The sequence below is a fragment of the Ranitomeya imitator genome, chromosome 1 (assembly GCF_032444005.1).
Source record: "Ranitomeya imitator isolate aRanImi1 chromosome 1, aRanImi1.pri, whole genome shotgun sequence".
Taxonomy (NCBI): Eukaryota; Metazoa; Chordata; class Amphibia; order Anura; family Dendrobatidae; genus Ranitomeya; species Ranitomeya imitator.
Window position 1 is genome coordinate 431,873,773 of NC_091282.1, and position 12,441 is coordinate 431,886,213.

The 12,441-nt window shown below is 45.5% G+C and overlaps 1 protein-coding gene across 1 annotated transcript in view; it reads left to right on the top strand.

Moving 5' to 3' along the window:
* Positions 1 to 12,441, top strand: part of TRPM3 (transient receptor potential cation channel subfamily M member 3) — a 783,591-nt gene that overhangs the window by 707,960 nt on the left and 63,190 nt on the right. Inside the window, exon 21 of the mRNA XM_069763506.1 lies at positions 7,745 to 7,919. Coding sequence (XP_069619607.1) covers positions 7,745 to 7,919 — 175 coding nt within the window. The remainder of the gene's footprint in view (positions 1 to 7,744; positions 7,920 to 12,441) is intronic.

Here is a 12,441-nt window from a genome sequence, read left to right on the forward strand (position 1 = left end):
TGGCATTTTTTTAAACAACATCCAATTGATCAGCGCAAAGTCATCTGTCAAAAATGTTCAACTACCTTAAGCAGAGGACAGAATCTGAAAAGTCTCAATACAAGTTGCATGCATAGACATTTAACCACCATGCATTTGCAAGCCTGGACTAACTACCAAACGTCCCTTAAGGTTGTAGCACCCTCGGCCAATGAAGCTAGTCAGCAACGCAACATCCCTTCCGGCAGTGTAGGGCCACCATTTTCCGCACCACCTGCAGTATCTGTGCAGGTTTCTTTGCCAGGCCAAAGCAGTCAGGGTCAGGGAATCACCAGTTTCGTAGTAGGAAACACTGCATCTAGGGCACCGGTGGCAACAATACCATCTCCCACCATCTCTCAGTCTGCCATGTCCACCGGCACCCCCGCTAGTTCCACGATCTCCAGCTCTCCAGTCCAGCTCACCCTACATGAGACTATGGTTAGAAAAAGGAAGTACTTAGCATCGCATCCGCGTACACAGGGTTTGAACACACACATAGCTAGACTAATCTCGTTAGAGATGATGCCCTACCGGTTAGTTGAAAGCGAAGCTTTCAAAGCCCTGATGGACTACGCTGTACCACGCTACGAGCTACCCAGTCGACACTTTTTTTCCAGAAAAGCCATCCCAGCCCTCCACCAGCATGTTAAAGAGCGCATCGTCCATGCACTCAGGCAATCTGTGAGCACAAAGGTGCACCTGACAACAGATGCATGGACCAGTAGGCATGGCCAGGGACGTTACGTGTCCATCACGGCACACTGGGTAAATGTGGTGGATGCAGGGTCCACAGGGGACAGCAAGTTTGGGACAGTTCTGCCTAGCCCACGGTCTAGGAAACAATTGGCTGTAGCCGTTCGCACCCCCTCCTCCACCTCTTCGTCCTCCTGCAGAAGCGAGAGCTCGTCCACAGACCGCAGTCGCACAACCACTCCATCCGCAGCTGCCACTGTTGCACACCAGGTCTCCCATTATGGGGCAGCTACTGGCAAACGTCAGCAGGCTGTATTGGCTATGAAGTGTTTGGGCGACAACAGACACACCGCGGAAGTTCTGTCCGAGTTCTTGCAGAAAGAAACGCAGTCGTGGCTGGGCACTGTAGATCTTGAGGCAGGCGAGGTAGTGAGTGATAACGGAAGGAATTTCATGGCTGCCATCTCCCTTTCCCAACTGAAACACATTCCTTGCCTGGCTCACACCTTAAACCTGGTGGTGCAGTGCTTCCTGAAAAGTTATCCGGGGTTATCCGACCTGCTCCTCAAAGTGCGTGGACTTTGCTCACATATCCGCCGTTCGCCCGTACACTCCAGCCGTATGCAGACCTATCAGCATTCTTTGAACCTTCCCCAGCATCGCCTAATCATAGACGTTGCAACAAGGTGGAACTCAACACTGCACATGCTTCAGAGACTGTGTGAACAGAGGCGGGCTGTTATGTTTTTGTGGGAGGATACACATACACGGGCAGGCAGTAGGATGGCAGACATGGAGTTGTCAGGTGTGCAGTGGTCGAAGATTCAAGACATGTGCCAAGTCCTTCAGTGTTTTGAGGAATGCACACGGCTGGTTAGTGCAGACAACGCCATAATAAGCATGAGCATCCCCCTAATGCGTCTGCTGATGCAAAGTTTGACGCACATAAAGGATCAGGCGTCTGCAGCTGAGGAAGAGGAAAGCCTTGATGACAGTCAGCCATTGTCTGGCCAGGGCAGTGTACAGGACGAGGTAGCGGGCGAAGAGGAGGAGGAGGACGAGGAGGATGATGGGGATGATTATATTTTTAATGAGGAAGCTTTTCCGGGGCCACTGGAAATTGGTGGCGCGGCAAGGCCGGGTTCTGGTTTTTTGAGGGACACAAGTGACGTGGATTTGCCTGAAACTGCCCCTCAACCAAGCACAACCGCAGATTTGAGAACTGGAACTTTGGCCCACATGGCGGATTATGCCTTACGTATCCTCAAAAGGGACACACGCATAACTAAAATGATGAATGATGACGATTACTGGTTGGCCTGCCTCCTTGATCCTCGCTATAAAGGCAAATTGCAAAATATAATGCCACATGAGAACTTGGAACTAATATTAGCAACCAAACAATCAACTCTTGTTGACCGTTTGCTTCTGGCATTCCCTGCACACAGCGCCCGTGATCGTTCTCACACGAGCTGCAGGGGCCAGCAGACCAGAGGAGTTAGAGGGGCAGAAATCAGAAGTGGCGTTGGCCAGAGGGGTTTTCTGACCAGGTTGTGGAGTGATTTTGCTATGACCGCAGACAGGACAGGTACTGCAGCATCAATTCAAAGTGACAGGAGACAACATTTGTCCAGTATGGTTACAAACTATTTTTCATCCCTTATCGATGTTCTCCCTCAACCGTCATTCCCATTTGATTACTGGGCATCAAAATTAGACACCTGGCCAGAATTGGCAGAATATGCATTGCAGGAGCTTGCTTGCCCGGCAGCTAGTGTCCTATCAGAAAGAGTATTCAGTGCTGCAGGTTCAATACTAACAGAAAAAAGGACTCGTCTGGCTACCCAAAATGTAGATGATCTAACCTTCATTAAAATGAACCACAACTGGATTTCGAAATCTTTTGCCCCACCTTGCCCGGCTGACACCTAGCTTTCCTATGAAAAGGTCTTGCCTGTGGACTATTCTGAATGCCTTTTCCAATCTCGTAATTTTCTGCACCTGATTGTCCAGCATACGACATGTTTACACCTCACTAAATGGCCAAACTCCCCACACGGGGCCGTGGTATCGACACTTGGCGACAGCACCCGTGAGAGTGCAGTTTGTCTGAAGAGGTGGGTGAGCCCGCTTTTGGTCGACGGCACTGCCACTGGGTCCCTCCTAGTACAATAAAGTGTCTCTGGCGGTGGTGGTGCGCACCCAACGTCAGACACACCGTTGTAATATGAGGGGCCCTGGGCCTGTACCGCCGGCCACAAGACAGTTTCCCCCCACGCCAGCTCAAACAGTGCTCTACCACTTGCAAAATTATCTCACAGCTCCACCAATGTTTAGTCTATGCGCTGACATCCTTCAATGCCTGCCACTGACAATACCATTGTATTGACATTTTTGTTATGTTAGGCCTTCGATGCCTGTCTGTGGTCACTCCTTCCACTAGGCCTCCACTGACCACACCACTGCTGCCCGTGTACCCTTGGAACCAATTTAAAATTGCCTACAGCCATGTGTTATTATTTTAGGCCTTCGATGCCTGTCTGCGGTCACTCCTTCCACTAGGCCTCCACTGACCACACCACTGCTGCCCGTGTACCCCTGTAACCAATTTAAAATTGCCTACAGCCATGTGTTATTATTTTAGGCCTTCGATGCCTGTCTGCGGTGACTCCTTCCACTAGGCCTCCACTGACCACACCACTGCTTCCCGTGTACCCCTGGAACCAATTTAAAATTGCCTACAGCCATGTGTTATTATTTTAGGCCTTCGATGCCTGTCTGCGGTCACTCCTTCCACTAGGCCTCCACTGACCACACCACTGCTGCCCGTGTACCCCTGGAACCAATTTAAAATTGCCTACAGCCATGTGTTATTATTTTAGCCCTTCGATGCCTGTCTGCGGTCACTCCTTCCACTAGGCCTCCACTGACCACACCACTGCTGCCCGTGTACCCCTGGAACCAATTTAAAATTGCCTACAGCCATGTGTTATTATTTTAGGCCTTCGATGCCTGTCTGCGGTCACTCCTTCCACTAGGCCTCCACTGACCACACCACTGCTGCCCGTGTACCCCTGTAACCAATTTAAAATTGCCTACAGCCATGTGTTATTATTTTAGGCCTTCGATGCCTGTCTGCGGTGACTCCTTCCACTAGGCCTCCACTGACCACACCACTGCTGCCCGTGTACCCCTGGAACCAATTTAAAATTGCCTACAGCCATGTGTTATTATTTTAGGCCTTCGATGCCTGTCTGCGGTCACTCCTTCCACTAGGCCTCCACTGACCACACCACTGCTGCCCGTGTACCCCTGGAACCAATTTAAAATTGCCTACAGCCATGTGTTATTATTTTAGGCCTTCGATGCCTGTCTGCGGTCACTCCTTCCACTAGGCCTCCACTGACCACACCACTGCTGCCCGTGTACCCCTGGAACCAACATCAGAAAATATAAAAATAAGTATTTTGCTTATAAAAAAGAAAATACTGGAGAGATATCAAATGCAGACATTTTAACATTAAAAACAAACACATACAACAAAAATCTGGTACAGTACTAAAAATGGCCACCAGCTACAATAACTTTCTCCTGCAAGTAGTTAACTGAAAGGTTTTTTCAATTTTAAACACAGATATGGCATCCACCGAGTGTTGTCCTGTCGCGTCTTCTTTATATTATTGCCAAGAAGATGCAAAACAATGAAAATAATAAAATCATTATTTACCAAAAAAATAGAGTAAGTCAAAACCACATTGCAAATAAACATTCATTACAAATAAAGAAGCAGGGCGCGTCCGAGGGTGAGTATATACCTAATAAGAATATAATCACCCTCGGACGCGCCCTGCTTCTTTCCGACAGCCTTCCTTCCTAAGAATCAGCCCTTCCGTGGTGTAGAGAGAGGGTTTGTTACACTCCAAGGTGTTCCCCAGGTTGCCTTTCCTGAGCTTCGATCTTCCGGCTCTCATTTAGTAGTTGTTGGAAACTACGCTGCATTAGGCCTACAAATTGGGTATGGGGTGTAGAGAGATGGTGTGTTACACTCCAAGGTGTTCCCCAGGTTTCCTCTCCATTGCTTCGATCTTCCGGCTCTCGTTTAGTAGTTGTTGGAAACTACGCTGCATTGGGCCTACAAATTGGGTATGGGGTGTAGAGAGATGGTGTGTTCCACTCCAAGGTGTTCTCCAGGTTGCCTTTCCTGAGCTTCGATCTTCCGGCTCTCGTTTAGTAGTTGTTGGAAACTATGCTGCATTAGGCCTACAAATTGGGTATGGGGTGTAGAGAGATGGTGTGTTCCACTGTAGAGAGATGGTGTGTTCCACTCCAAGGTGTTCCCCAGGTTTCCTCGCCAATGCTTCGATCATCATGCTCTCGTTTAGTAGTTGTTGGAAACTACGCTGCATTAGGCCTACAAATTGGGTATGGGGTGTAGAGAGATGGTGTGTTACACTCCAAGGTGTTCCCCAGGTTTCCTCTCCATTGCTTCGATCTTCCAGCTCTCGTTTAGAAGTTGTTGGAAACTACGCTGCATTAGGCCTACAAATTGGGTATGGGGTGTAGAGAGATGGTGTGTTACACTCCAAGGTGTTCCCCAGGTTTCCTCTCCATTGCTTCGATCTTCCGGCTCTCGTTTAGTAGTTGTTGGAAACTACGCTGCATTAGGCCTACAAATTGGGTATGGGGTGTAGAGAGATGGTGTGTTACACTCCAAGGTGTTCCCCAGGTTTCCTCTCCATTGCTTCGATCTTCCGGCTCTCGTTTAGTAGTTGTTGGAAACTACGCTGCATTAGGCCTACAAATTGGGTATGGGGTGTAGAGAGATGGTGTGTTCCACTCCAAGGTGTTCCCCAGGTTTCCTCTCCATTGCTTCGATCTTCCGGCTCTCGTTTAGTAGTTGTTGGAAACTACGCTGCATTAGGCCTACAAATTGGGTATGGGGTGTAGAGAGATGGTGTGTTCCACTCCAAGGTGTTCCCCAGGTTTCCTCTCCATTGCTTCGATCTTCCGGCTCTCGTTTAGTAGTTGTTGGAAACTACGCTGCATTAGGCCTACAAATTGGGTATGGGGTGTAGAGAGATGGTGTGTTCCACTGTAGAGAGATGGTGTGTTCCACTCCAAGGTGTTCCCCAGGTTTCCTCGCCAATGCTTCGATCATCATGCTCTCGTTTAGTAGTTGTTGGAAACTACGCTGCATTAGACCTACAAATTGGGTATGGGGTGTAGAGAGATGGTGTGTTCCACTCCAAGGTGTTCTCCAGGTTGCCTTTCCTGAACTTCTATCTTCAGGCTCTCATTAAATTGTGGTTAAACGGAACAACTGCATTTGGCGTACTAGTTGGTTTGGGGCCTACTATCGGTGTCTGCCGCTCCTTGCTGTTCTCCTGGTTTCCTGTCCTGAAATTCCGTTTTCAGGCGCTCGTTAAGTAGTTGTTAATGTTAGACTGCATTTGGCCTACTAGTTGGGTTGGGGCCTACTATCGGTGTCTGCCACTCCTTTCTGTTCTCCTCCACTGAACAAAGCTGTGCCGCCTGTTTACTACTGTTGCCAATTTTGAACTGCATTTCGACTACTTACTGATTTGGGCCTACTCTCTGTGTCAGCCTCTCATTCCAGTTGTCCTCCACTGCAATGCCCCCTGATTAGTCCTGTGTTACCAATTTTGAACTGCATTTAGCCCACTTTATTCTTTGGGCCTATATCTGTGTTTCCTCCTCATCCTGCCCATTGCCCAGCCAGTGATAGATGAGTCTGCTGGTACATTGACCCATAACGCAACATTTCCCGTGCACGCTACACTGCAAGATTGTGACCCTGCTGAAAGTCAGGTCCCCCTTCCCGCATACCATACCACCTTACACGGGGACAAACAGGAAGGTGCAGATGAAAGTGCAGGTTCCTTCATCAGGTGGGGGGAGGAATACTAGTTGGCGACGTCACTGGCACAGGGCCTCTCATGGTACGCAAAAGTGTTGCTGCCGGTGGGAGGCGCCCCCGCCGTGCAAACACACCGCTGTACTTTGAGGGGCCCTGTGCCAGTGCCAATGCCAACGAGTGGGCCCCCCCTGCTTGCTCAGGTTCACAGCACTTGCAAAGTTGAAATACTTACCTCTCCCTGCTCCACTGCCGTGACGTGGTCCAGATTTCCTGGGCCCACTAATTACTTGAACCAGCCCTACCCACCACAACTTTAGCCAAATGACCCCCAATTTCAAATGCCTTCCAATTATTATAAGGTAAATTACGCTTGACAAGCTTCATTAAGAAGAATGGATGGTTTTGACATTAAAATGGGCACTCTAGGTGTTTTCCTGGCCCCCACTCACTGCCGACTATGCTGCCCCATTGACTTGCATTGGGTTTCGTGTTTCGGTCTATCCCGACTTTATGTCATAATCGGCCGATTTCACTCGACCCGACTTTTGAGATAGTCGGGTTTCGCGAAACCCGGCTCGACTCTAAAAAGGTCAAGGTCGCTCAACTCTACCGATAACCATTTGTCCCACGAAGAACTCCAGCTCTGCTACATCTGGATTGCATGGCTAACCGTTGGCATGATGCACCGGTTCAGCCATGAATCCTGGAGACACTGAGCTGAGCTTGGAATGCAGCTTCAGTGACGAGCGGTAAGGTCATAGAGATTACCGCCGATCACTGCCAGCTGTTCTCACGTTCAGTTCAGTGTGAGCCGGCCGATGAACTGCGGTAACCTTCATTTCGTCATGGCGAAATTTCACATGGTCCGTGTGAAAAATCTGACGTGCGCATCACCATTAAATACAATGGGTGTGCATGTGTCTGTATTTGCAGTCCTTAAAAAATGGACCACATACGAACACGAAAAACGGATGTGAGAAGGGGGCCTAAGTCTGGGTGCATGGTAAGTACATTAGAATGTGAGACATATTGGTAACAGAAACAGGTAGATGTGATCTAAATACTTTATGCATAATGTATGGAGTATAACAACAATGAAATCCATGGAATTGTGTTGCTGATTGGTGTTTTCTCTTTTCTCATTCCATACAGATGATAGATATGATGTACTTTGTGATCATCATGTTGGTAGTTCTGATGAGTTTCGGTGTGGCAAGGCAATCCATTCTCTTTCCCAGCGAAGAACCATCATGGAAATTGGCAAAAAACATTTTTTACATGCCTTATTGGATGATCTATGGTGAAGTCTTTGCTGATCAGATAGACCGTAAGCAAGTCCTTTATGATTCTCTATACTTATGTAGGAATTTAAAGTTGCTCAAGTAAATTTTAACAAGTTTAGACCTGTGGACCCAATACGTTGCTATGGAAAGGACAATTCCTAAAATGTTAGGAGCATCGCATAATATATATTCCTCTTTCCTTGTGTATTGTATAGACAATAATTTTATTAATTATGAAAACATGACAATTTTCAGAGCATTTGAATCTGTTAGAATAAGTACCTACCCTCTCATTTACCATGCTTTTATAGAATTAGTCTAAGCGTACTGACCTGAAAAGAAAGCAGATCATTTAAAAGACCCACTGTCAACAATCTCTTATAAAAGTCTTTTTTATTCTTACCATCAAGAGTGTGCCTGATAGGGGGAAGCACTGTACAGATTTTGCCTTGGAGACCAGAATCTGCCACCTGGTTTTGTTGCTCCATCTAAAACCAGCATGGTGTAGGGGCCCTGATTCCAGTAATGTATCACATACTGGATGCAGCAGTGGTGAAAAAAATCATATTTTTGTCAGTTGCAGACGTTCCAGTCCTCTGACTGCTGAGCTTTGTATAACCCTGCCCACACCACTGATTGGCAGCTTTCTTTGTATGCTCTGCATAGGCAGAAAGAATGCCAATAAGTGGTGGGGGTGAGGTTATATAGATCTCATGAATGTGGAGGACTACATGGCAGCAGGTTTATTAGTCCTTTAGAAATAATCTCCTGTTGATAAAACAGTAATTTTATCAAAACTACAGCAAGCAGCCCAGTAAGTCACAGATTGCTGGGATCAGGGTCTCTGTCTCTACATTATGCTGCTTTTAGAATAGTTGTCAAAAACCCTTTGACAGATTAAGTTGTTTCCATCACATTTGTCACCAGATTCATTACTTAGGTTGAGCTCCAAACTGGAGTTTCTTGGACACACCAGAGGAAATGGTTCTGAGGGCTCACCTTTCCATCTACACGGAACCAACGACCTTTGTACAGTATGTCCACCATAAATTGCAGAATCCATGTTGTTATTGCTACACATCTCATCCACAGTGATAAATGATTCTCCCCAAACTCTGAAAAGGGTTGTCTTCTGCTCGGTATTTGGGACCCATTGATATGTGAAATGGTGGACCTGCTCAACTTGTTTCATCAATGAAACGTAGAAAGTGCAATGCTCAAGTGTTTTAATAAGGCCCATGGATTTTGAATGGAGCACAAGGATGCATGTTTAACAACCGCTACCTTCAGAGTAGCAAAATCCATGTTCTAGTGATCATATGTCCCACATCAATAAGCAGGAAAATGGAGAACGTAAAAATGTTATGATGCATGACATATGACTTGTTCTCACTCTGGGACTTATTCAAGAGATAAAAGCCCCATTATTTTCTTCTGGTATTAAATAGAAATTTAGATGTCCATGGGCCAAGCTTTATCCCGTTGCTCTCATAGCTGCAGCTACTCTTGTCCAAATGATTTTCTCATCTTCTTACTTTTCGTTGAGTGTGTGCCTAGAAACGCCTGTGTAAGATGACTCTCAATAAAGCACAGAGCTGAGAACGAAGAGGTGCATGCGGTGCTGTAATGTATTCAGTCATGGGATAGACGTATTACTTAACCTGCGTATGAGGACATCACATTATTAGCTCTCAGCTATTACTGTGGTAACCCATTCATATTCATAGTACAACCCCCTGATTGCCAAACTACTAACCTCATCATGGCTTACAGCCAACCAAAGGGTGAAGGATGCCCCATTTTATTCCAGCCGTCTGGCTTTACGTTGATAACTAAATGGAAATGTTTCAGGCAGAAGTGATGAGACACTAAAACCATCTCCTGTGGTGCTCTGCGAAACATGAAAGAGCTCCCATTATCAATGAACAGTCATGTGCTATTATATTATTAGTTCTCCATTAGGTTCCTGATATTTCGATTGACTTTCAGACTCTAGGGGTACTTCTCAGAGTTATTGTTAAAGAGTTATTTTAACTTTTATTTCAGAAATAAATATATTTATTGATTCCAGGGGTTACGTACCATATACAAATATAAACTACGGTGAACAAACTAACAGTGACAGACTGATACAGAGGGAAGAGGGCTCTTGTGGGCAACAATTCTACAGGATAATGGGGAAGGAGACAGTAGGTTAGGGTTGCTCTGGTATTGAGGAAGTGGCAGAAGGGTCATTACAGGTATAAGCTTTCTCGAAGAGATGGGTTTTCATGTTCTGTCTGAAGGTTCCGAGTGTTGGCAGATAGTCGGATTTGTTGGGACAAAGAACTCCAGAGGATGGGGAATATTCGGGAGAAATCTTGGAGGTACTTGGATGAGGAGAGCATAAGAGTGGAGGAGAGAAGGAGGTCTTGGGAGGACTGGAAGATATTAGGAGATTAGTTTGGAGATATACCAAGGAGACAAAATATGGACAGATTTGTAGGTCAGTGTTTGCAGTATGAACTTTATACTTTGGGGAATTGGGAGCCAATGAAGGGATTAGCAGAGAGTTTATGTGGAGGAGTAGCAAGGAGAGAGGTGGATTAGTCTGGCAGCAGAGCTAGGGATGACTGGAGAGATGTGAAACGGCAGGGGGGCCATAGAGGAGGTTATTACAGTTGTTGCGGTGGGAGATGATGAGGGCATGAGATAACATTTTAGTAGTTTCAGGGTTGGGGAAAGGATGGATTCTGGAATTATTTTTTTTCAATCTGTAATTTTTATAAAATTTTGTAACATTAATATTAGAAAACAAAAAGTCCAACAGTTACAATCAGACAAGTCTGTGTGTAAACATGTTTAAGCATCTTCATAGGAAGGAAAAAAAGGGAAAGCATCAAGAAAGAAGCATGACAAATTAAAATGTAAGTTAGCACTTTCCCCCATAAAATGACAAACCTCAATGCATAGAGAAACAAAAAATTCTAAATTTCAAGTAAATATCCAAAGAGGTTATACTTGGCAACTCTTTTGTCTAGCTACTTCCCCGAGTCCACACCACAGAGCTTAGTCAATGGACGATAAATATATGTAGAGACAAAACAGACACAAATTTCAATTTTTGCAGATGACACTAAACTTTGCAGGGTAATCAATACAGAGGAGGACAATTTAATATTACAGGAGAATTTATGTAAACTAGAAGCTTGGGCTGTTTAATGGCAAATGAGCTTTAATGTAGATAAATGTAAGGTCATGCACTTGGGCAGAAGAAATAAGAGGCATAATTATGTACTTAACTGTAAAATACTGGGCAAAACTGTCACTGAAAAAGACATGGGAGTAGGGCTACCACTAGGAATTTCGGGGCCCCCTTAAGACTCTGCCCAGGCTCCACCCCAGCCCGCCTTCACCCCTTGAACTGTCCACAGCCCCACCACTGTCTCTTGGAAAAACTCCACTTCTCACCAGTCACACATTAACAGTTCCCATCACCAGATCACACACATAGCCAGCAGATTTTGTTTTGCCCAAAAGGTTTTTTTAATCTGCCACGATGACAAAGTAGACTTTTTTGGTCAGGCCCTACTCTACCCTAACTTATTAAACATTTGTTAAAATATGCAATACAATTTAGGTATATTTATATTTATTTTTCAATTTTTCAAATGACCAATAATACCACATACAAAATGAATAATAATAATAAAAAAAAAATACAAGGGACAAATACCACAACACCATGACCAGACACCATATTATCACCACATAGTGACCTATAATACTATCTACAAGGAACAAATACTGCCACACCATGTGCAGACCACATATTACCACCATAGTGACCGAACAATATCACATACAAGGGACAAATACCACCGCAGTATGTACAGACCACATGTTACCACCACATGGTGACCAAATAATAGCACATACAAGGAACAAATACCAACACACCATGACCAGACCACATATTACCACCACATAGTGACCAAATAATAGCACATACAAGGAACAAATACCGCACACCATGGCCGGAAAAAATATTACCACCACATTGTGACTGAATAGTACAATACTGATCATTAATAAAAAAAAATAAAATACTATCACCATAAGTGTCATTATACACAGGAGATCTTTACTTAGTATGCAGTGTCTATGTACAGGTAATACAGCGGTCACCGGTGCCATTATACACATCATCATTTGCAGTCCCCATCACCCCTGCATCATTTGCAGTCCACATCACCCCCACATCATCATTTACAGTCCCCATCACCTCCACTTCATAATTTGCAGTCCCCATCATCATTTGCAATCCCCATCACCCCCACATCATCTTTTGCAGTCCCCATCACCCCTGCATCATCATTTGCAGTCCACATTACCCCCACATCATAATTTGCAGTCCATCTTCACTTCATCTGCAGTCCCCCTTACTTCATCATTTGCAGCCCCCTATCATTTCATCATGTGCAGTACCCCCTCAAACACAATTCATCATCTGCAGTCTCAATCACTCCCACATCATCATTTGCAGTCCCCATCACCCCACTTCATCATTTGCAGTCCCCATCACTC